Source organism: Dendropsophus ebraccatus, chromosome 8 (assembly GCF_027789765.1).
Source record: "Dendropsophus ebraccatus isolate aDenEbr1 chromosome 8, aDenEbr1.pat, whole genome shotgun sequence".
Classification (NCBI taxonomy): Eukaryota; Metazoa; Chordata; class Amphibia; order Anura; family Hylidae; genus Dendropsophus; species Dendropsophus ebraccatus.
Window position 1 is genome coordinate 51,362,578 of NC_091461.1, and position 26,570 is coordinate 51,389,147.

At 40.7% G+C, this 26,570-nt stretch overlaps 1 protein-coding gene across 1 annotated transcript in view; it reads left to right on the forward strand.

Moving 5' to 3' along the window:
* Positions 1 to 26,192, forward strand: part of STAMBPL1 (STAM binding protein like 1) — a 55,867-nt gene extending 29,675 nt beyond the window's left edge. The window contains exons 2-11 of the mRNA XM_069980340.1: positions 8,063 to 8,146; positions 10,012 to 10,229; positions 10,313 to 10,388; positions 12,385 to 12,480; positions 15,276 to 15,645; positions 16,637 to 16,761; positions 19,012 to 19,149; positions 20,681 to 20,793; positions 22,241 to 22,340; positions 25,876 to 26,192. Of these exons, the coding sequence (XP_069836441.1) occupies positions 8,117 to 8,146; positions 10,012 to 10,229; positions 10,313 to 10,388; positions 12,385 to 12,480; positions 15,276 to 15,645; positions 16,637 to 16,761; positions 19,012 to 19,149; positions 20,681 to 20,793; positions 22,241 to 22,340; positions 25,876 to 25,932 (1,323 nt within the window). The 5' untranslated portion in view covers positions 8,063 to 8,116 and the 3' untranslated portion in view covers positions 25,933 to 26,192. The remainder of the gene's footprint in view (positions 1 to 8,062; positions 8,147 to 10,011; positions 10,230 to 10,312; positions 10,389 to 12,384; positions 12,481 to 15,275; positions 15,646 to 16,636; positions 16,762 to 19,011; positions 19,150 to 20,680; positions 20,794 to 22,240; positions 22,341 to 25,875) is intronic.
* Positions 26,193 to 26,570: the final 378 nt, after the last annotated feature.

Consider the following 26,570-nt stretch of genomic DNA (forward strand, 5'->3'; position numbering starts at 1 on the left):
ACCTCTAAATGAGGGACGTCCAAAATGACGGACATAAAATGGGCAAATAAAGACATGGTGAGAACATAGCCTTAAAGTGACTCTGTACCCACAATCTGACCCCCCCCCCCAAACTGCTTGTACCTTGGATAGCTGCTTTTAATCCAAGATCTGTCCTGTGATCCGTTCGGCAGATGATGCAGTTATTGTCCTAAAAAACAACTTTTAAACTGGCAGCCCTGTGCCCAACGGCCAGGGCTTAGATTGTGTATGCATTAGGCTGGCACACCCTCTCCCTCCCTCCTCCCCGCCTTCCTCATCATTAGAAATGCTCCAGGCAGATTGTTTCCTATTCATCAGCTGTATGAATACTGAACATGGGCTAAATCGTTAAGGCACCTGTGTAATGTTCAGACAGGAGAAAATGTTCCAGTGGCATTCCTAATGATGATGAGGGTGGGAAGAAGGGACGGAGGGGTGGTGCAAAGTTAGGGCACAGATTCTCCAAGCCCCGGCCGTTGGGAACGGGGATGCAAGTTTAAAAGTTGTTTTTTAGGACAATAACTGCATCACCTGCCGAACGAACCCCAGGACAGATCTTGGATTAATAGCAGCTATCTGAATGTACAAGTGGTTTGGGGGGGGGGGGGTCAGATTGTGGGTACAGAGTCGCTTTAAGCTGTTGGCCTTATTTAGGAATTGTAGGTTCTAACATTTCTGTACCGTTGAGTAAGTTCAGTAACTTGTTTGTTTGGATTACACCGGTCTGCACTTGTTCCTGTTTCATTGGAAAGAAAAAGATACCAACCGCAGGGATTTTGTGCACATCCCTTTTCTTGTTTCTAAATCTTACAATGAAATGGTTCTTTTTATATATGACCCCGCTCCCTCCACTGCATTTAGATGATAACTGATGTGTTTAGCTAATCCTCTGTATCATCTTATAATTCTGCTCAGTCCCCGGTATGATTATCAAGTATGAGAATGTCTTTCTAGATGTCGAAGGAGCACGCCATAATTGCTTTCCGAGCCGATGACTAATACATTCTTATGACTCATTCATTTTTGGTAATGAGTTACTACGTCCTGCTAGAGTAAAGCGATGAACACCCCTCCCCCTTCTCCTTTATTTACAGGCAGCTCACTGAGTAGTGTATTAACAGTAACGTTGTAGGAGAGGCTCATGGCTTTTTTCCCTGTGTGTTTGCTTTATTTATATATTTGTATATTCTGTATGGTCTGTTGTGTACAGACATAAAGATGGCTGCCAGTAGTCTAAAGGTTTCAGCTCTTCTGTACGATGAAAATTTTATAAATTACTGACCTATCTGCATAAATACCAGTTTCTATGGCCAGAAAACAGATATATAAAGTGGTCTACAGTACACCATATACTTATACTCTAATATATTTGTGAGCCAAACAGAAGATTTGTCATTGGTAAAGGCCAGGGGCGGATTAACTTTACCATAGGCCCTGGGCTGTTCGCAAAGCCTGGGCCCCCCCCTCCCCACTGTAACTATGGCAGTGCTAGCCTGGCGTTCATAGTACAGGACAGATAATGTCATGATGTCCTGATTTGTGCAAAATTGGCAAAAAAAAAACCAGTGAATCATGCAAATCATGGCGGAAGTGTAGCCAGGAGACAGCACACCACTGAAAGTAGAAGTCTTTTTGGGTGGTCATGGGCCCCTCAGGAGCTCAGGGCCCCGGGTTGCCGCCCGAACGGCCCCTATTATGATCCACTTCTGGTAAAGGCTAAGGCATTGATTTTACACCAATTTTCTTAAATCTACTTATTCCTGAATCTCTTTGTTTCACACCAGACACATTTTGCATCCATATTACAACCCTAAGCCGCAGTCTGACCAGGGGTCTAATGACCTGAACTGAAACCTCTTCAAGTCACCAGACCCATGGTTAGGCTTGTGTCTGTAATACCGATGCAAAAATCCATCTGCATTATGCTAGTGGGATGTGGCCTGAATTGGAGAAAAGCAAAGAAGGGTTAATGTTACAGAACAGAACCCTAACACCAGTGTGAACAGATCCTTATACAAACAAGTAAATATTGGACTTCTATTTAAAGGCTTAGGGCTTCATTCATATCTCTATGCAAATATGAATGCCCAAAAGTTATGCTACGTTTACACGGGGCAATAATTCGCCCAATCGGTCGTTTAAAGATTCTGCGGCAACGATTTTGGTTTTATAACGACCAGCGTTTACATGGGATGATAACTCGTCTGTAAAATCGTTTTTGCGATCGTTTGAAGATCGCTTAAGCCGGCCGAAATCCCGCCCGGCCCCCGCTCCTCCGCAGCCCAGCGCCCCAGCCCCGAGCATACCTTACCTGCTCCGCGTAGCGGGTGTTCAAAATTTCCGGCTCCCCTCTTCAGTGCTGCCGTGCATTGATTGGCTGAAGAGGGGAGCCGGAAATTTCAAACAGCTCCTCTTCAGCCAATCAGTGTTCCTCTTCAGCCAATCAAAGCACTGAAGAGGGGAGCCGGAAATTTCGAACACCCACTACGCCGAGCAGGTAAGGTATGCTCGGGGCGGTGGGGGTGGTGATCGGCGGCAGCGGGGGTGCTAATCGGGCCGGCGGGGGGCGTTTGGCCCAGCGGGGGGGGCGATCGAGCCGGCACAGGGGGCTGTAGGATGCGTGGCCGTGCTGCGGAGGAGCGGGGGCCGGGCTGCGGGGGGCCGGGCTGCGGGCGGGCGCACTTTCGACGACCGTTTACACAAAGCGATCAGCAAAATTTTAGCGAACAACCAACGATGGTTTGTGAACATGTTCACAAATCAAAGTGAACGATTTTTCACTCAAATGCGATCGTTTTGCGAAAATTCGAACGATAATCGTGCCGTGTTAACGCAGCATTAGGCATAAATATTTAAGCTAGTGAAGATGTCACATGTGTTGTGTCAAGACTTCATATTCTTTTATGAAATAAAGTTCTATAAAAGAACAGGTCTAGACAGTGTGCGTCACTACTTACTGCTTATCTGTAGTCTGATGTTAAGAAGGCCGCCTCCATCAATAAACATAATGCAATAGTAAGAAGGAGGAGAAGATCCACAGCGTCCAAAAAAAGTTTTGTTGTCTTTATTATGAGGCATATAAAAAGTTACAAAAGATAAAAACGTAGGCCTACATGTTTCGGGGAAACACACCCCCTTGATGCCGTGATCAAGGGGGTGTGTTTCCCCGAAACATGTAGGCCTACGTTTTTATCTTTTGTAACTTTTTATATGCCTCATAATAAAGACAACAAAACTTTTTTTGGACGCTGTGGATCTTCTCCTCCTTCTTACTATTATCACCGGGTGCGGCCCGCTACTACTCCACTTGCTCCTGCCTGAACGTCCACCATCACACAACAAACCACCTATGGTGAGCTGAGTTTTTTCTTTGTTCATGAGATAATGCAATAGTGCACAACCTGCAGGTTGTATTTAAATTCGGCATGCCAAGCTCCATCAATATATTTTCATATGATACTGATGTGACACTGGTCCACAATTCCCATCCTGCCTGGATGGCCAAAAGGTGTGCAGGCATGATGGGAATTGTGGTTTTACAACAGCTGGAGGGCCGCAGGTTTTACACCACTGACATAATGCAGCCTTAGCAACCAATTATTTATTCATTTGAAACCTGGTTGTCCTAGGGGACACCTGAACAAGTTACTTCTGCTTCACATGTTTTAGGGTATGTTCACACTGAGTATTAGGCGAGGAATTAAAGAGAAAATTGACTATGAATTGAAGAGAAATTGAAGATTCCTTGCCTATTCAGCTCTGGCGAAATAGGAGCGAGATTCAATTTTTCTAGCGGAATCCGCCCAAAGGAGTGACAAGTCAATTCTTGAGGCGGAAAGTGGATCCGTGGTGGAAAATTCTGCGGGTAAATTCTTCTGTGTAAACAACAACATGAGAATTAAAAAAAAAAAAATGTGATCATATTTCAATAAATTGTGAAAAAAAACTAGAGGAAAAGTTAGAAGTTCTGGTGCATTGGTCAAGGATATCATGTGAGGTAATATTATTATAATACAACTATATGGGGACCAGTGTCACATCAGTGTCATATGAAAATATATTGATGGAGCTTGGCATGCCGAATTTAAATACAAATAGGACCTTATGGTCCACCCTACAGTCATCAGTATGGATTAGTTCTCTGTACTGCATGAGAAAAGATTTAGGTTGAAGTCAATTTATTACATTAGGGAATTGTATTATCAGAAACAATACAAGTTGGTCAATACAATCACTGCTCACAGAACAGCAGCAGAATATTTTAATCTCTCCCCTTTTTGCTATCCAGTCCCAACCCCAGGTATTAGAGCTTTGTACGTGGAGCACTGTTCATACACATCTTACTCCATAGACCGTCTATAAATATTTTCTATTTTCATGTGACTTCTATATTTATGCTCTTCTAAGAGCCTTACACATGTGGGTATATAGGCTTGTAACTCACGTTCGTTTGTGTGTATCTCATCTGCGAACTCTCAGTCCAGATGTTTCTATTTAGTACATGACCCCTTAATCTTTGAATGATGGTGCCCTGTAGCCTGTAGACATGTTTCCTGTTACAGGAAGATATTGTACATGGCTTATAAATATTAAACAGGGAAGGAACAGCTGAAGTACTGTGCAGATCATGTATTGATTTTTCCATCCCTATCCTGTAAATCACTTGTGTATGGCTCTTATGTCTATAATTCATTGATAAAACAATGTCGGATTCCTAGTTCCGGAGTTTTGATACATGTATGTAGCTACTCATAGAGCTAACAGAACCTCCACCGTGTGGCTGGTTCATGGCGAGCCTCTAACGGATTCCAACCAGTTTAATAGGGGATAGGCATATTCTTTACGGATGGCTTGTAAATGCCTTTGTTTAAAAGGACATCATGTAATGACTTGTAGAGTCCTTTTAATTTAGTTTTCTAATGATACCATTACATTGATCTATAAATGATGGACAATACTCAGCCGTTTCCTTTACATTGAGAGGTTGTAAACCTGCGCAGGACTATTCCTTTCCGTAATTTATTGCAATGTATCTAGTCTAGGCAATGTACAGAGCACTGTTCCCTCTAAGCTGTTCACTTTGGAAATTCTACAGCTACTGCTGCTATTTGGCCTTTTAACCTTATTAGTAATTGATTTTAAGGGGTGCTCCGGAGACCAAAACTTTTTTTTAATACATTGCTTTATTAAAGCTGTATTACTTATAAATATATATATAAATAATAATAATTAAAAAAAAAAAAAAAAAAAAAAAAAAAAAAAAAAAAATATATATATATATATATATATATATATATATATATATATATATATAATATATATACCAACAAAACACAACAATCACTGAACTCAGGGAGAACAGTGAAAAATTCCAATGGAGTACTCATTTACAAGTCTCCATTGATTGTCCCATCCAAAATTTGAATATGCAAAAAAGGGGTCCGTGGAGCCTCAGTTGTGAGTCTCAAAACAGCGGAATAGCCAGATATCCCTCTCTCCAGAGAAGGAAGCCCACTACCAAGGGGTGCCTCCTAGTGGGGAGAGCACCAAACCACGCTGATACGTAGTACCTCAGGTCCTCACTCTGTTGCGAGCTTTGGGACCTAAATAGTGAAACACCAGGGTGGCCCCTGTAATTCAAAGTCTAACTCTGTGGCGAGTATAACGACATAAGACAAGGGTTACCAAGGCTAGGCATCAATCCACAGACTGCAGTTTCGGGGTATTTGCCCCTCGTCAGTGTGGAGCAGGATTCTGGCTACCGGGGGCAATGATAAATAGACCAACAAAACACAACAATCACTGAACTCAGGGAGAACAGTGAAAAATTCCAATGGAGTACTCATTTATGAGTCTCCATTGATTGTCCCATACAAAATTTGAATATGCAAAAAAGGGGTCAGTGGAGCCTCAGTTACGAGTCTCAAAACACGGGAATAGCCAGATATCCCTCTCTCCAGAGAAGGAAGCCCATTGCCAAGGGGTGCATCCTAGTGGGGAGAGCACCAAACCACCCTGAGATATATATATATATATAATAAATATATATATGAAAAAAAAAAAGTAAATGTTTTTTTTTTGTACATGCAAGTGAAGAGTAAGGAGACCTCAGCACAACCGGTGGGGGCGTTACACAGACATCCAACTACTGCAGCTTTCTGGCTATGTGTTCGAGGAGTAGCTCCTGGTAAAGACAGCCTGGGACTAGTGGTGCTCGGATAGGAACAAAGTATATGTATACAACAGCGGAGAGAAAATAAATCCGGCACTCACCAGGAATACATACATACTTCTGGCATGACACTGCCCCCCTGCTACTGCCAACATCAGGAACTGCAGGGTTATCAGAAGCAGGGTCCTGTTCCCCTGCCCAACAAGATTGCGGTGTGCAGCAAGCAGTGGTGGCAATTTTTGCAGAGGCTGCTTCATTACGGTGCGGCGCATATTCATACAGTTCCCCCGCTGCCAGCATCACAACAGACATGCTGTCCATGCGAGTAAAGGACTCCGTTACAGGCATTCCATGTCTGTGTTCTGTGTGGAACATGGAATGTGTAAATGCAGTCTCAGGGCAGACTTGATGGACCAAGTGAGACCATTGGAGACTTGCTTCTGTAACAGGATGTGAACTCTCCGTGGCTGGAGAAGTTAAATTTAGCCCTAGGGAGTTGTGGAAAACATAGGACGCATCCAGATTTTCCTTGCAGCTATCAAGTTTCTACAGCCACCGGGAGTCAAATGCTAAGCTTTTGGATTTGGCCACATCCACATGTTCAGCAAGTTCGCTCAACACTAATAAAGATCTATTGAGAAAGTGTTACTAATACAGTAAATACAAAAGGTATCCATAGCCTTTAACCTAACCCTCAATGTATCTTAAGTGGGTCTGTAAATTTACAACCAAGGAATTTAAGTTTCTGTAAACTTTGGGCCTGTGGCTGAATTTGACAGTTGCCATCTCATCTTTATTTTGAATGCATTTCATACTGAGAAGAATAAAACCTCTCATACTGCCGCCACCATTCTTACAAGCAGTGTGCCGCATGATCTCTCTATGATCTCTAAAATGCCAATCTGCATGCAAATCCCACACAATCCTTCTGGCAAAACCGCAACAATTGTACAGTTATTGACCACATGTGGGCAGATTTAATCGTGCATGTGATCGTTCCACCATGAGATGGTACTCATAATAATAACCAGGTGTAATGACTTTAATAAAACACATGCTCTAGAGAATTGTGGAGTTTATAGTATGTGGATCGCTGCCAAAGAATACATAACCTGAAATAAAAAAAAAAGGAGGAGGAGGTTTACATTATAGGCCGATGGGCATGTAGGTGTGCCTGCCTGAGTGTAGGAGTATCTATCCCTTTCATACTTATCCAGGTCAGCCTAGAAAAGTATAGTGTGACGTACATAGAACTGACAAACATGGGAGAAGAGGCTGGAGCAGAGTTTTCTGTATGACCTTGTCGGGTTACTGGGTGACAATAGACCGCTCACCATACCCTTCATAATGTGGATTATGTTTGCCATGTACACAAAAAATGTAAAGTTCTAAGCAGGCTAAGAGAGCAGGAATACTCACAGGCAATAGTCTTTTTATGTTTTGTTATAGTACCAGTATATTTAGCAGAGCTATATGTGGTGGAATGAGAGGAAAGAAGACATCTAATGCAGATGTTGCCCTTGGTCAGAGTCATACCCAGGACCTCAGTGCTCCCCTGTTATAGGAAGGACATATTCCTTCACTACTAATCCTGTTAGTGATATTTCTGTTCCTTCACTTTGTCATCTCCCCTGCTGTTTTCTGTAAACCATAATTCTTAGTAGAAGCAAAGCAGGCTGTAATGAGCAGAGGATAGCATGACTGTATTTGATGAACATTAGTGTCATGCTACCACCGCTGGATAGGAGGCTTGAGATCATTATAATTTCTGGGCCATTGTATCGACCAATGATTCATACAGAACTGAGGAACTGACGTTATTTGATACTTGCGAAGCATTGATTTTCTTTGTCTCTCCTCTGGTTGCAGATGGACAGATTGTAAAGCTATTACCAGCCCCTTCCCATCAACTCTGAAGACAGCATGGAGCAGTCCATCTCCATTTCATCACTGGTGAATCATTTCAGTTTATTTTCTTTATATAACCTATCTTTTCAACTATAAAGCATGTAATGTAGTGTGCATGCATGTAATATATATATATATATATATATATATATATATATATATATATATGTATGTATTGTAATCTTTCATACTTTTGACTGTTCTATTATTTAATAGGTGTTTGACCTTTACTTGCTGTTGAGAATAATAATACATTCACTTTATAGCTGTGATTTAGTGGAGTCTAATTAGTTTGGGAAATCTGACCCTGATATCACTATGCACCACTAAAGAGTTAAATCACAAAGCCAGCTTTTATCATCTGTAAAGAGAGAGCTAGTGTGTACAGTATATATGGAGCCAAGGATCCAGAGATTGTATCTCTAGTATGACAAGCTGCCTATAATAACCTGCTGTCTCGATTTTGACTGTGTAGGTTTATTGTATTTTTCCATAATTACTGATGAATTCCCTTAAAGGGTGTGTCCACCCCTGACCACCTTGTTATAGTTTTTATAAATGTAATCTACAGAGTTACGGTAAGTAACATTGTTAATGCATAGCTTTACTTTTTTCTGAGCTGTCTCAGCAGTTCAGCATGTTTGATATAGCCCACAATAGATCAGATTTAATTGTCATGAAGAACGCTGACCCGATCAGCGTATTGTCCATTCTGTCACTAGCAGTTCTGGTATACATGGATATGACCGTGCTGGGTCGGTTCCGTGCATGAGCCGCATTCTGATTCAATAGGGCTCATGCACAGAACCGACCAGCATGATCGTATCCATAGATAGCCGAGTGGCAGAATGGACCGCATGCTGATTGAGTCAATGTATATCATGACAGTATTCAGTCTACAAAAGTGCCAGATTTATAAAATGGAGCATGCTGTTTCATAAAATTGTCCCATTCTTACTCTGTATAGTCTAAGGGACACATTTATCAATGTGTGCTCCTGGCATACACTATGGAAAAGGCACAGATTATTGCTTTTTTTGTGGTGTACACAAGACATAAGCTCCGCTCGTCTCATAAGTGAGGGGGTGGTTCATCCTGCATGTAATTTATCAGGGTTTACTTCTGAAACCTGGCAGAAATCCGGAGCAAGTGGAGATTCTGCATCCACTGTGTGTCAGATGTAGGTCTCGTCAGGTTTATTAGGAGGTGTAAATCCGGTGGGGTGCATGGAGGAGGGCTTTATTTAAGGCAAGCTTTAGAGTATTTAAGTCTTGATAAATCTCCACCTAAGTTTAGACCAATTTTTATTTGGCTTAAAATGTGCACCAAAATTCCAGCACTATTTTGTGCTAAAAACAGTATTGAGGCCATGCCCCCTTTCCAACAAGCCACTTCCTCTTTCAGTCTACTTTCTACCAGGCCACACCCCTTAGTCTCCGTTCACATGGAGCAAAACTGGCGGAATTCTCAGCCGCTTAATCCCACCAGCCTCCGTGTCATAATGGGAGTCTATGGGAGGCTCGCGCACCTCCTCTCTTCTCGCTGAAGAATGAACAGCGCAGAGAGAGGAGGCGCGCGAGCCTCTCATAGATTGTCATTATGACAGGGAGACTGGCAGGATTGCGCGGCAGAGCATTTTGCCGCAGAATTCCGCCAGTTTTGCTCCGTGTGAGTGCTTTGAATTACTGTGTAGTAAAGAGTGCTGAGGAATTTAAAAAAGTAAACTGTAGAATTGTGTTCGTAGTGGAATATATAGCTCCCAGTGAAATGGAATTTTCACCTAGAAGATTACGTCTTTCAGTCTAAAGGAATTTGCTTCCCTAAATATTACATATAAACTCAATATAGGTTGTGCACTTTTACCTTGAATTGTTAGGTGTTCATTTTTTACTTTAATGTATTTTCTGTAGAGGAAGCTGGCAGCTATGCCGGATCACACAGACGTGTCTTTAAGCCCGGAGGAGCGTGTCCGTGCCCTTAGCAAGCTGGGCTGTAACATCACCATCAATGAGGACATTACTCCTAGACGCTACCTCCGTTCTGGAGTGGAAATGGAGAGAATGGCCTCTGTGTATCTGGATGAAGGGAATCTCGAAAATGCCTTTGTTCTCTACAACAAGTTTATAACGTAAGGCATTGGGCTGTGTTCTGGTTTTGACCTTTATGTCCTCAAATGCTGCCCGGGGCTGTGAAATATCTTTTGTGTTACAGATTGTTTGTTGAGAAACTGCCTAATCACCGAGACTACCAGCAATGTGAAATCCCAGAAAAACAGGTTATATTAAAGGTCAGCTGGACATATTCATTTATCATGACATGGCTATTTCTTTATCTTCATAGACAAGGTCATGGGCTGTAAAAACATGGTAGCTGGTTCATTTGGCCCTGGGGCACCTTATTTACAGCGTCTTCGGCAGTGGTAATGGCGCTACAACAGTATTTTAGAGTGATATTAGTCTCAGAGTGTTTCCCGCAGGGCATACCCAACTACTGTTCATGATACTTTAGGATGTCCTTCATATTCCAAAGGATTGGGTTAGGCCAAGTCACTGGGAACAGCGCAATGGAACAGTTAACTTTACTTTGTTAAACAATGGATCATACACGTCCATGGAGGCACAGTTCTTTAACTAGGAGCCGTTCCTAGATAAACAGGTGTTAACCTAAGTGGAGGCAAGAAGAATTCTGAGCCAGTTTTGAGGTATTCTAATCTCTGAGGTGAAAGAAAGAAATTACAGCTTCTGGATCTGGGTGGTAGGAGTGGTCCACACCTGACTGGAGATCCACTAAAGTCATGGGGGGAGATTTAGCAAACTGGTGTAAAGTAGAATTGTCTTAGTTGCCCCTAAAACCAATCAGATTCCACCTTTCATTCCTCTCAGTGTCTTTAAAAAAATTAACGGTGGAATCTGATTGGTTGCTTGGGGCAACTAAGACAATTCTTCACTAGTTTGATAAATTTCTCCCATGGACTGTCAAGAGGTCCTTCTCGGACTAATGGTGTAATTACAGAGGCAGATTTATCTGACAGATTTTAAAAGCTAAAGCCAGGAACAGGCTGTGAACAAAAAACAGGTCATAAAGAAAAGACTAAGATTTTACCTCTTTTCAAATCCATTCCTTGCTTTGGCTTCAAAAATCTGTCAGAGAAATCTCTCTGTGTAAACTCGCCATTAGAAAGAGACTTGAAGCCACCTTCCTCTGAATTTTCTGAAAGCTGATTTAATCAGTTAGGCTGGGTTCACACTGCGTTTTTGCAGTCCTTTTTTTTCATCCGTTTTTTGCAAAAAATGGATAGAAAAACCGGATGCATTAGTGTGCATCCGTTTTTCCATTGACTTCTATTGTAAAAAAAAACGGATCCCTTTTTTTTTTAACGGACACAAAAGTAGTGTCAGCTACGTTTTTGTGTCCGTCAAAAAAGAAAGGATTCGGTTTGATCCGTTTTTTTTTACAATGGAAGCCAATGGAAAAACGGATGGACACATATGCATCCGTTTTTTTCATCCGTTTTTTGCAAAAAATGGATTGCAAAAACGCAGTGTGAACCCAGCCTTAGGTGGAAACTAGCATGCCAAGTGAATTATTTAGAAAGCTAGGTTAACCCTGAGCTAACAGCAGGTTAGATGACTCTAATTTTCTTAGCTTCAACCTCAGCATCTATTTGGTAAAGGTCCGTTCACACTAAGCTGAACAGGCGGAAACTCCTAGCGGAACCCACGCTGCCGACTCCACTCGAAATCCCGCCTGTCTCACTGCCTCGATGTGAAGTCTCGCACGCCTCCGCTCTCCGCCACTCTCTGCTCAAAGAATTGAGACACCGTGAGACAGGCGGCATTTTCATGCGGAGTCCGCGGCGTGGGTTCCACTTAAAATTTCCACCTGTTTTGCTCAGTGTGAACATAGCCTAAATCTTTACTTTATTCAGCATGCAAATTAAGTGTTTTGGTCCACTTGGAGATTGACAACCATGCTCGGTGCACTAGTCCAATATTCATCCTGTGCTGTGAGATAATGAGTGACATTACTATTAATACACCAGTATGAAGTATAAGTGTTGAAACTTAATAGAGTATGTGTCTGACCTCTCTCTCAAAAACAGAACTATCATTGTCACTTGAACAGAAAGCCCTCAATTTTACATGACAACACTACATTAAATTTCAAAGCTGTAAAACCTAATGCATGATTTACAACAATGAAAAAAAAAACTTCTGCCTTAATGTGATTTTATATCATTTTATACATTGCAAAGTAACTCATTTCCCTGCTTTTTCTTTAAGAAACTGAAGGAGGTTGCATTTCCAAGGACTGACGATCTAAAAAAAGACCTTCTCAAGAAATATAACCTAGAATATCAAGAATACATGAAAGATATAGTAAGTTGCCAGAATGCATTACACTTAATAACTTTCTTAGGAGAGCTATGTGTGTGTGTGGGTATTGATGTGTGATCTAAAACAATTATATCATCTAATCTATTTAATTAGGCAAATGGTCAAAATATGCCTGGGAAAATGATCTAGATGTACTGCACTACAACACCACCAGCTCCGACATGGAAATGACCAAAAACCAAATACACAAACACATGATTCACTGTTTATAAAATAGAGGATCACCTCCTTGTCATTATAGACTTGTGATATTCCTCCCATTTAATCAAGCAAATCACCAAGTAGGACAAATAATACTCTTGGCTGATGTATACCCAAAAGAAGATCAATGTCGGTTGCAGCCAGTTGTAGGGAGTTGTAATACTTTCAAGGCTCTTAGTCATTTTACATTCGTCTAATTATCAGGATTAGAAAAAACACAGCTATTTTTTCCCCCAAAAACAATGCCACCCCCTGTCTCTCAGGTTGTGTGTGGCATTACAGTTCAGCTCTATTTACCTCAATGGGACTGAGTTGCAAAAACACTCCAAACTGAGGACAAGAGTGGTGCTGTTTCTGGATGAAAGCAGCTATGTTTTTCTAACCCCTTTAAATGTCCTTTTACATAGTCTAATTATTAGACAAATGAGTATTCATAGGAATGTTTGTTTTCGATCCCTGAGCAAATGGGGATATGTGACCAAGAGAGATGAGCGAACCGGGTTCGGGTTAGAGTCCATCCGAACCCGAACGTTTGGTATTTGATTAGCTGGGGCTGCTGAAGTTGGATAAAGCTCTAAGGTTGTCTGGAAAACATGGATACAGCCAATGACTATATCCATGTTTTCCACATAGCCTTAGGGCTTTATCCAAGTTCAGCAGCCACTGCTAATCAAATGCCGAAAGTTCGGGCTCGCTCATCTCTAGTGACCAACAATGGGGAAATTGAATGGCCGTGTGAACGATCTAGTAATTGTTGATGATTCCTGCAATTGATTGAGCTATGTGAAGGCTCATTAAACAAGCATCGATCAATGACCTCAGCGCTTGGTCCATGTATGGCTACCTTCTCACATCCCTAGTAATGCATGGGGCCAAAATCCCACCCCCATGTGTTCACCAATAGGTGCACAATTCTGCCAATCAATCCCACGACATCACACAGCTATTGATGAACTCTTTGGCTGCATGCGTTCCTAGGTACATCAAAATTCACACTAAAAAGGCCTTGAGTGATTGCATTAACAAGGACTATGCTAGCAGATAGCAAAGATATAGGGCAAGCTAATGGAAAATGTCTCCTTGCCTTTATTATTTATGGGTGTTGCATTCATTACTGACTAAGGGCTTCTAATGGGTTACCCTCCAGTGAAAATTTAGAATTTGGTGCAGAAAAGGCTTCCGAGTGCCTGTTCTCGCCGCTCCCTGCCGTATACTGTGGAATTTTGAGACAGAACTTTCCGCCCCGTCTCCATAGTTTTTCTCCAGTGAGAGATCAAGTGCTATGGCGCTGGGTCTCTCACTAGTCATTTCTGTAAAGAAAATCTGGAGCTACTCTTTAAATGTCCAGGAGTGGAGCTTTCTGCTATCCCAGCCATGGAGACCCAGCAGTACAACCAAATGCCTCGTATGACGAAAATGCAAAATGGCGATCAGATTTTCATTGACTGATACAAGTACATAAAAGGAAGAAAAAAACCATAGGAAATTAAGTATTAGGTTTAGTTAGTCTTTCTGAATTAAATTTGCCCTTCAGGTTTTAATAGCAAAACCTGGTGTTCTCTATTGAGGTTTACTTTGATCAAATGGCAGGGAACAGGGATTGGGAGGGGAAAACACTATACTCACTCCTGCTGTTGCTTCTTGTCCAGCATTGGTGATGTGGAGTCCCTGACGGAAGTGACCTGGTAGATACTAGACAGGACGCTACAGCCAATCACTGGCCTCAGTGGTCATGTGCACTTCTGCTTGCATGTGACCGCAGAAGCCAATGATAGGCTGCAGCTGTCCTGTGCGCAGTTGAGTAACTTACACTGGGGACTCTAAAGTGGCATGATTTCTGGACAGGGAATGAAAGTGAGTATAGGATTTTTTTTCTTGTTCCCAGGTGTATTTATTTTTGTAATTTGAGAACTCCTTTAAAGATTACACAGTATCTTGTATTGTCACAGTATCAATGTATTGTCCATTCTACACAAAGATGTGCACAATCCTCTTTATCATCCCTTGCCCCTCTAGGTAACAGATGAAGATGGCCCCAGGGGCCCCACTAGAAACTTAATTTACTTATGGGGTATTTGGAAATAGGGTTTCTAGGTTAGATATTCTTTTACTTAGAAAGATAATAAAATAATTTAGAAGACTTTAGCCTAAGAGATTACTTTTGGGTAGAAAACATGCAAACCATATTTCTAAGACCTCCCTGTGAAGCTATCAGTGGTCTATAGCATGGGTCTCCAAACTGCGAGCCTCCAGCTGTTGCAAAACTACAATTCCCATCATGCCCAGACAGCTAAGCTTTGGATTTGGCTGTCCAGGCATGATAGGAAATGTAGTATTGCAACAGCTGGAGGGCTGCAGTTTGGAGACCCATGGCCTACACCCTGTTATTACGATACTGCAGCCTGCAGTCTACCATTTGACTTGACTTTACAATCGATCATAAAATAGCACACACAGGACTGACATTGTTACAACTCTACATGTGAATGAATAGTACACTTCCCTTCTAAACTGCCCATTGTTTTACTAATATATATATGGAACTCATGCTTCCACTATGTTATTTTTCTTGTTAGAATGAGAGAAAAGCAGAATGTCTGAAGAAAATGGAACAGCAACAACTCATCGAGGCAGAGAAGAAGCGGGTGGCACAGTTACGACAGCAACAAATACAGACTGAGCAGTTCAGCTTTTTTGAAGACCAGCTGCGGAAACAAGACCTGATCCGAGACCAGCTGAAACACCAAGAGAACCTTAGCCTTAGGTCTAAGGTGTCAGAGCAAACAGATGGCACCATGATATCTTGCTGTCCCTCTACTAAAAGCCATTCATTGGCTAATGTAATATCTGGGAAAACTGTAAAGAATGATGCAGCGATGTATGCTGGGCAGTCTCCTCCTATAAACAGGGCTTTAAAACCAGCAGCGACTCTAAGTGCCGTGCAAAGTAAGTGCTTGCTACCCACATTTCTTTAAAATGTATACATATGATAGTAATGTAAGACTCCATTAATAGGCCTATTAATGGTGTTGAGTGAGGGTGCTGAACCCAAACAGTCCAGATTTGACTCCAACTGCCTGGAGAAGTTGGATGCAGCCCTAGGCCATAGGCTGTATCCATGTCTTCCAGAACTCCGTAGGGCTGCATCTAGCTTCTCCAGCCACCAGGAGTCAAATGCTGAGCATTTGGGTTCGGCAGAATCCGAATATTTGTCAAGTTTTCTCATCACTACCTATTAATGTTAGATTGACAGGGTCCTGACTCTCGGCACCCCTGCTTATCAGCTTTTTTTTAAAGAAAACAGCATATTTAATGTTTACCGGCACACTGTCCTTGCAATCGCTATACTATCAGCAGCAATCAAAGGAACTGCACAGTTGTCCCTCTGTCCTGTTCAGTTAAACAGGACTACATTGCAGTTCCTGCAGTACTATCAAAAGTACATAGAGTGCAAGGACAAGCAACATTAAAGAGGATGCGGCACTTGCATGGCCTGTTCAACAACCGGACATTGGGAATGTTGGAGCCAGAAGTATGTCCGTATGCTCTTTGGTGTAGGATGGTGAGAATGGAACACATTTCCGATGTCGTTTCTGTCTGTATTGGGTTATTGTCACTATATTTCTGTACTTTTCCACTAGGGTTGGTTTAGGCGAGGGTATGGCACTGGCTCAGATTGCCTGGGAGATATAACTCAACCCCTCTACTCCTGTAGAGGATGCAATTTTAATTCCTATTATTTATTGGGCAGTGTTATTAAGGCATCAATCAGACAGTTATTTGTATATATACAAATATATAAATTTGTATATTGTATAACTGTACAGCACAAGAGGTTCTGCACAGGACTATAACGCTGGGGCTGAGATCAATGGAGTAAAGTGATATGTGTTATTATATGCAGCCTTTTCTAACAAATTGTATTGACCCCTCTCAGATGAAATTGTGGAAGGATTGCGGATAGTTGTTCTACCCAAAGACCTCTCTCATAAATTCCTGCAGTTGGCAGAAGCAAATACAAGCAGAGGAATTGAGACGTGTGGCATCTTATGTGGCAAACTGGTAAGGATAGTGTTTTTTTTTCTCATTTATTTATATAATACAGCACTTATTCTTCACCAATTCTGTTACTTCGTGACAGTCATATGGACTTAACCTTTGTCTTCTATCCCACTTTGCCCACTGGTGGGACCCCACATGGTCTCTAGAAAAGGTATAGAGTATAAAAAGAGTGATGGTCAAGTATACACACTGCTGCTGCTCCATTCAAACCCTATAAGAGTTCTTTACATTTGTATGGGGAAATAATTATATCTTGGGTCCATGAATTCCCGTCACCTCTCCTTTCCACAGTTAGAGACCTACTTAATCCACTGAAAAGATGGAAGTGTACTGTTTGTGAATTATTTAGTGAGTCACAGCTGTGCAATAATAATTTATAAAGTTGTTTTTCCCATTAAATTACTGGTCTCTGTTTTTTTTCCTGGAGCAATTATGTTAATTAAGCAAATTACTAAAGAAAAGCACAAAAGACTGTTCTTGCCAACATGGACGTGTATTCTTCCCTTGTCAACAGATCGGCAGCTATTGCACACAATGACATCACAAAGTTTCACCTTTGTTTATACTAAATAAAAAAATAGGAAATAATATATAAATGGCATACAATTGTATCCTGTGGATTTCATAATTCATACAAAATAATCTATTCCTGTTGGAGATATCATGGAGTAATGACTCTGCAAGTACACATGTGATGTTATGCATTACTATAATCTAATGTGTACACTTGGTTTCTTGGTCTGTATTTACAGTTTTACAAAATGCTAAAAAATGCAAGCAATTTATTCTGCCACATGGTCCATTTTTGGGGCTGTTTTTGAAGGTTTTTTTGTAACGTTTTTCACAATTCTTAGGGTCAACTTTTTTACCTACAGAAAATGTGATTTTGCATTATGCTATTCAGCTATTTTGGGAGAAAAACAAATAGAAAAATAGAAACTGAACATAATTTATAACCATAAAATTACTTAAAGGAGAAGTCCAGCGAAAATTTTTACTGCATCAAGGCTTCACTTCCTGGATAAAATGGTGATGTCACTTCCTGGATAACATGGTGATGTCACAACCAGACTCCCAGAGCTGTGCGGGCTGTGGCTGCTGGAGAGGATGATGGCAGGGGGATGCTCAGTGTCCCTCCAGTGCCCTGTGTCCCTCAGTGTCCCCTGCCATCATCCTCTCCAGCAGCCACAGCCCGCACAGCTCTGGGAGTCGGGTCGTGACATCACCATTTTATCCATGAAGTGAAGCCTTGATACAGTAGTAAGTGCAGAGAAAAATCACTGTATAAGCATTTCCCGTAATAAGTGTATATTCGTGTTTTGTATAACTTTTGGGGGGCAATACAATACTTCAATAAAAATTGTCGCCAGACTTCTCCTTTAAATGAAATTGGCATATGTTCAATAAAACTCTATATTAAAAATAAAGCTATTTATGTCTGCTTTGCTGGGACATAAACTGGTAATTTTTGGGCCATTTTACAGTGTAAAGGGATTGTACAGGGAGCAAAAGACGGCTGAAGCTTTCTGTTCCCTGGCTCTCATTTCTGGGTTTACCACCTCTCGGAAGTAAGCCTTGCATGGGGCAGGCACATCATGCCTACGTGTGATGTCTGGTAGCTGCAGGATGTAAGTTTCACTCTCACAACCAACTTGAATGGGCATTGTGTAACGCCTATTTTCTCCTGTGGTGGAATTGCAGAGAAATAGAAATTTACACTCACCACCAAGTTTTCCCACGTATAACATTACTGGGGATCCAACTGAGGGGGATTACTTTCCTAAGCCTGGGAGCTTTGTAAGGGCGACTTGTAATAGTAATTGGCATTGATGATTTAGGATTGAGTGACGTAGTTTAGAATCATATTAGATGCTTCCAAGCATGTTACATTATGTGCTGCGTCTCCTCTGTCATGACCAATGCAGTCGTCTTACTTTAGATGTACATTGGCCTGACAGATAATTTCATTTCAGATCAGTTAAGTTAGATCGTGTTGACACATCAGTAAGTTACAGAAGGATGAAGGTTATTTGTTACTTGGGTTGTCAAGAATTGCAGGTTGTTGTTTTTTGTTTTTTTTTTAATCTGTTTTTATATAACATAAGAAAACAAAGATAAATCTGGAGTGATCTTTAACTGAATGGATAATGTTGTGTGGACGTTCCAGACAGTATGTTGGCTCTCCAGTAGGTGACTACTTTGGACAAGAATTTTCTGTTTTAGTGTTTGTATTTATATTCTATTTGGCAGACCCATGATGAATTCACCATTACACATGTGATTGTACCAAAGCAGTCTGCAGGGCCAGACTATTGTGACATGGAGAATGTGGAGGAATTATTTAATGTACAAGATCAGCACAACCTTCTTACCCTGGGCTGGATCCATGTAAGTAAAAAGAAAATGAAGTCATTTAGATTGTTCAGATAGTTCTTGCCTAGGGCAGACTTCAGACGTAAAAGTAGACTAGAACTTATCCATAACTTATTTATTGTCAGTCATGCACCAAAAGACATGATTACAACTGTGACCCTACCGGCCCTATTACACGTAGCAATTAAGGATCAATTAAAGATTCACTATAACGATCGATCACTAGGGATAACTAGTGATTTTTGTAGTGAATGATTCTAAGGTTATTACATTCACATTCATGTTGTTATATGGTCACTAATCGTTCCTCAGGATGACACACAACATGTTCTATCGGTAAACAACTAAATACAAGAACAGATTTGCGAACTCAACTCAACAATAATTTTTCAACATGGTGAAAGACAAAATGATCGTTTTTTCATTTGTTGTTTGATTATTGGGTGTTATTACATGGACAGATAATCGATGAGCAAAATAAAACTGATCTCATAGATTGGCAGTCTTTTTTTTTTTAATTTACAAAATTTATTGAATTTTTATTAGGCAAAAATTGTAAAAGACCATGGTACTGTTGTGACAATATAACTATATTTCTAACCCGATCCCTTTTTCTGTACATAGGGAAAGTCACAAATTTTTACTTTAAAACATCCACTTAAAGGGGAACCCCTTTTCTTCTAAAGGAGCCTTAACCCCCAGGGCGACATCGACCACTGTCTTTACTATGCTCCACTACACCTGTTCTGTCTCCTCCTCTCTCCCATGCTCCTTCCCAGGATAAGAACATTACTACTCTATGAACGCCAGGTCCACCTTCTGTAAAACACTAATACACTATATATAAACTTCTATATAACTTGTATCCTATTACCCGTAAAACAGGATATTATTAATTTTCCTGCTCATATTATTTAACCAAACTAAATCTGAACCAGTTCATTCACACTTAATCTTTATATGCTCTGCTCGCAACTGTTCTGCGCTCAGGCCGAAAACAATCAGGCTGCTTGCAGATACGGGTGTGCAAGACCCCATTACTATAGGGCCTCCCACACTACCTCCCAATTACCCTTCCTCTCCAACCATTTATAATAGCTGGGTGAGGATCAGATCTTATTACATGGTTTTTAATATGGTCTTTGTTTCAACCAGCCGCTGGGTGCACATTCAGAACAATGCGATCAGCCAACGCATAAGCATTTGCTTGTTTGTCAGCTGATCACTATCCTTATAACAAAGGGTGATGTTGGCCTGTTCAGCTGATAGTGGCCCTGTGTAATAGGGCCCATACTCTGCAGCAGATTCTGTCAGTTGAGGTGTGAATTTTAAAGAATAATGTATTATAAATAATTAAGAATTAGTCGTTGCTTTGGATTTATGAAAACTGTTCTAATGCAATAAATGCATAGACTAATGCTTTATGCTTCTTTATTGATGTATTTGGCAGGTTTGAGTTTTGCCTTTGACATTGTTCCCAAATAGATTAAAATAGTTTATGTCCCCTGGATTAATCATGACTTCTTGTTTCGGATTGACTTTGCAGACACATCCAACACAGACAGCTTTCTTGTCCAGCGTTGATCTTCACACTCACTGCTCCTACCAGCTCATGCTACCAGAAGCCATCGCTATTGTTTGTTCTCCGAAGCACAATGAGTATGTACCCTTCTGCGATGCTAGTCCACCTTTTATGTGGATACATTTTATAAATACGTAGCAAAATGCTGTGCAAGAGGCCAAGTCAGCCTCAATATCATTGACCGTCATTTTCTGCAGTGCAGAGTTGGCCGTTTTCATTGTATGTTCGAGTGTAGTAAACTTTTCCTTGTTCTGCTGAAAAAAAATGTCTTGCAAGGTCTTATTTCTCTCTCTCTCTCTCTCTCTCTCTCTCTCTCTCTCTCTTTCTCTCTCTCATTTATTTATATATATATATATATATATATATATATAAATATAACATTTTTAATCTTTTTTTATTTATGTATTTTTCCTTAACCATTCCTAATGGGCCTGAGTTTGCTATTCTAAGCTGGCCTTTACCAGCTGCTTAGCTAATTCTTGCATGGCACTTGACCGATTCTGCAGAGTTGTTCCAATTCTCTGCTTCCAGAATTAACCATCTCTTTTCTACCTTTATATATGAGTCACGAGAGAAAGTATCTTTACCACCAGGGGTGTAACTAGAAATAACTGGGCCCCATAGCATACTTGTGATTGGGCCCCTTCCCCGGAATATCAGAATGTCTAAAAGTACCCTTATCCACGTACATAGGACATTTTTTCATGCATGATAACACTATATACTAAAATACAGCTACCAAATAACATCACTATATATTGAGCGAAAATTATCACCATATTTATTACACATCAAAAATGCCATATGTGAACACCGCCATTTGGAGCCTCCTATGTAGATCCTATCAGTTTTGACAGACACCCTATTTGAACCTGTGTAGCTTTTGATATGAAGATGTTGGTAAAGCCTAAACCAACATTGTGGATATGACCTAGATCACATTTTCCACAGCATGTTCATATGTTTTTGGTTGAGCAATCAAAAAATGTCAATAAGCCTTAAAGTGTACAGATCTGTTAATTTTAAGAAACTTTTATCATATTGTAGAGACCGAGAACACAGAGAGAAGCTGTGTGAATAAGGCCTTACACTGTAATTAAAATTAGTAATTTAAGGAATCCATTACATACAGCAGTTTTTTTCCTTTAGAAAACTACCACTATAGTTTTTGAGCCAAATAGTGGATTCAAATAGTGGATTGTTATTTACATTAAAGGGGTACTCTGGGCTGGGGTCATTTTTATTGACCCCAGCCCGGAGTACCCCTTTAATGTAAATAACAAAGGAAGGTCTCCCATGTTCATTCTTTGCTGTTACATACAGTACTTGTTATGGTACCTCCTGGTGTTTTGTTCCCTCACAGAACATCTGCCTAACAAGTGATCAAGTGATGGTGGTCACACATCCTCACATCAGTAATTTCATCCTCCAATGAGTGGTCCATGAGGATGTGTATTTTATTACTTTGCTCCCGTTCTGCCAACTTTAACATGTATATATCTTTATTTCCTATCACATGTACAGTACTGGAATCTTTCGACTTACTAATGCGGGCATGCTGGAAGTTTCCGCGTGTAAAAAGAAGGGATTTCATCCACATAGCAAAGAACCAAGGCAATTCAATGTAAGTAAACACAAGTTAAGTATATACATTTACAAGGTTATGTGCGCTGATCTACCTACTAGAGGAAATAGATACAAAAATACATTTCTAAAGGGTGAATATCAAGTAATACTAATACTACACTAGTACTGATACGGCTGAAGTGGCAGCGGCTGGCTAGTTTAGCAGTACCATGTGGAGTTGCTAAGTAACACACTATGAAATAGTGTGGGGAAGTTTTTGCACTTAATGCTAAACATATCTTCATACTGTAATGTATTATTCTCTTTTAGGGTACAAACCCACTTGACGTATTTGCTGCGTGAATCAGTCTTAAAAATAAGCAGGCAAAACGCAGGTTGGCTTTATACGATTGTTCTGCGTTAAAATACGCAATTGCGTATTTTTGAAGCGTGAAGCTTATTGTTAGCAAAGCATCAGTTGTTAAAATACGCATATTGCGTATTTTTGAAGTGTGAAGCTACATGCGTTTTTCGCACAGGTTGTTAACAACTGATGCTTTGCTAACAACAAGCTTCACGCTTCAAAAATACGCAATTGCGTATTTTAACGCAGAACAATCGTATAAAGCCAACCTGCGTTTTGCCTGCTTATTTTTAAGACTGATTCACGCAGCAAATACGTCAAGTGGGTTTGTACCCTTAAACAGCTTGTTCCAAATCCCTTAGGTCATGAGCATTATTTATAGTAAGAAATTAGTTGCTCCCCAGAATCTTTCCATTGATGTATATAGATATAGATAATTTTATAATTTATAAATTTGCATTGATTAGAGATGAATGTGCTATAAATTTGGCTGCCTGCACTGGACTCAGGCTACTTGTAAGTAAGTGAGGAGAATATGACTAGAGTACAGACAGAATAGGGGGTAGAATATAGGAAAAAGGCGGAAAATGCATGTTGGGTGAATAAACCAAATCACTTTTATTCACTTATTTCCGGAGTGACACCTTTTTCCTATATTCTGCATTATCGCTGGGACCTGGGTCTGGGACTGTAAGACAGAACACCCTACCAGAGCCATTGAGCCACGCAGTGCCGTTCAGGAACCCTATATACTGTGAAAGAATGGGGGTATGTGCTGTGTTATGCCACTGTTGTAGAAAACTGGGTGTTACCAACTGGGGTTAGGGCAAGACAAGAAAGAAGCTAGAAACAAAAGGGCTGAACACCACGAAATACAAGAATTACATAGAATATGTTTTATTAAACACAACTGCTAAATATCAAACATTTAAAAACACTTAACCAAGCACAGAACCAAGTAAGGTTCAATGTGCAACCACATCCCCTCCTAACCCAAAATGGTGGTTCTGAGAGCTCCTACAAAGATTTAACTCTGACCATGGCGATAAATCACTAAGTATAACATACTAATGTGCTACCAAACAGTGTAGGGAAAATATGTCCCAAATAATAAATATTGTAATGTGAAAAGCAAAAAGTCAAGCAAAAAATAATAAATGAATCACTATGAAATGAACAAATTAAAAAATAAACCACATGGTCATATCACAGTTTTCTGTGGGTAAGTGGAGCGGAGTTGGTGAGACCGCATAGGTACTTATTATATGATTTCCTACACTTTTCTCCCATACCACATACCAGTGCTTGGTGATCATCAAGCACTGATTATACAAGCTGCTTTTGGCTTATAAATAGTACATTGACCCCTATAATCATTTACCCCTGATGAAGTCTTGAGGACGGAATGTGTGGGGACTCTGCTCCACCTACCCTACTAAGAGCTGTCATATGACCATGTGGTTTTTTCATATTTGTTCTCTTAGTGATTCATTTATTATTTTTTGCTTGTTGCTTTTCACATTACGATATCATTATTTGGGACATATTTTCCCTACACTGTTTGGTAGCACATTAGTATGTTATACTTTGTGTGATTTATCGCCATGGTCAGAGTTAAATCTTTATAGAAGCTCTCAGCACCACCATTTAGGGTTAGGAGGGGATATAGTTGCACATTGAACCTTACTTGGTTCTGTGCTTGTCATGTACATGTATGGTTTTAAGTGTTTTTTTAAACGTTTGTATTTAGCAGTTGTGTTCTATGTAATTCTTGTATTTCATGGTGTGCAGCCCTTTTTGTTTCTAGCTTCTTCCTTGTCTTGTCCTGTGTTCTATAGTTTGAGCTAGTGGCTAGCACCCAGGTGCATTGTACTTTGATAGTGGTGCCCACAAAGATTTTTTGTTTCCAACTGGGGTTAGGTCCCTACATTGACAGATTGGACTGTGTAGTGGCACACCCCAAAGTGGTGACACCCAGTTGACTCTTTACACGTCTAGTAAAAAGGATGTGCAAAGCAATTCTCTGATGCCATCTTTTGGAGGTATCTTTCCTTTCAAGTCAATGACTCCTTAAAGAAGACTTAGAACAATACTGGGAGTTTAATAACCCAAGCTACAAGCTTGCCTAGAAAGGGAAGTTGCCTGTCTGTAGACAGTAGTTTCAGGATTTTAGCCCTCATCAGTACAGAGCAGGGTGCTGGCTGCTGAGAGGCCTATTGTTGTAGAACCAAAGAGGTAATATTTCTCCTTTGGGCGAATGCCATAAAGGTGTATGGAGAAATATGCTTTAAGTAGATCACATGTAAAACACAGGTGGTTGATCAAATGCTTTAATTGTAAACCAACCCACTGGAAATGCATTGAAAACCACTGCATTTTGGGTAAACCACATGTGGTTATTAAAACTTTTTTTTTTTGCTTTAGAGTGCCTTCACACGTAACGTATCTGCAGTGGATTTCACGCTGCGAATTTGTAGCGAAATCCGCTGCGGATCCAGTGTCATTCATCCCTATGAGAACACATACTCGCAGTGGGATTGACAGCCCGCTGCCCTGCATGGCAGCACTGATTGGCTGAGCGGGACCGGAGCCGAGAGCCTCACATGCAGCCGCGGCGCAGAGCAGTTATTGTATGCTCTCGGCGGTGGTCTGCAGGCAGCGGGGGGTTAACTCAAATACTCACAGTGGGATGTCAATCCCGCTGCGATTATGTGATCTTATAGGGATGAAAGGCACTGGATCTGCAGTGGATTTCGCTGCTAATTCGCAGCCCTGTGGAGGCATCCTAAAGGGGTATTTTGGTGAAACCAATTTTTTTTTTTTTAAACATTTCTTTCATAAAGTTAGTTATATAAATTTTTAATATAACTTTATTAAAAGGTCATTTATAAAATATAGTGTTTTCATTGACTGCCAACAATAAGGGATAACACAGCCCCTCTGCTGCCACCAGTGGCTGTATCGGGAATTGCAGGGCTTCAAAAGCCCTAGTCTCAGCACAGAGCCTTCCCTAATGTGTGCAGGGACATGGACATTACAACTGGAGAGGCAGCCTGTGTCACTGAAGCAGAGCACGTTTAATTAACTCAATCACCGCTTGCTCTGGTTCACTGTAAGGCTAATGTGAACAAGGCCCTAGGTTATTGGAGTCACAGCTGTTATAAATGGGCTGTGGTTATTATAATGCTATTTTCATGTCTATAATGCCATTTTCTTGATTTCTTCTCAGACATGCAGACATGTGATTGTAAAAGATGCAAAAATCTCCGTGCTGGATCTGAGGTGATAGTGACAAGTAACTTGGGAACTCGCCTGCGACCATTGGATGATAAGGCTGCCAGTTTTCTTAGCCCATTTCCTGAATGAATCGGTGGACTTTTTCTAATTTATACATTTTAAATGTGATAGTTTTATTTATTGCTTCTGCACATTTTGGAATTTATTTTGTTTACTTTGATTTCTGTGACCACACAGGCCATAATAATGAAGACATGTACCATCCTGTGTATGTAGACTCATACATCAGACCAGGCCTGGAATAAAAAAGTGCGCTTCAGAAAAATCTACCTCCTCTGGTTTCTTGTATTGAATTATGTTGCTTTACTGTTAATAATGATTTAGGAAACAAAATGGCTGCCAAAATATGCACCATATAGTATGTACTCACAGTACATTAGGTCTTGTAACAGGAAGAGGGTACGGTATATATTCATTTTGCAGGTGGCACATTGCTGCATCAGCTTTTTATGTTTGGAATTTTAGTGGAAATTTAAAGTGTTCAGAAAACGATTGATGTGTCATAGTGACCTGTCAGAAGTTTTAATGCGTGGGGGACTTAGTGATGAGCACCCTGCTAAGGGCTTTCTATTATTGCTTGCTGAAGACAGAACAATTGCCAGTTTCATACATCCATTCTCAGCCCTT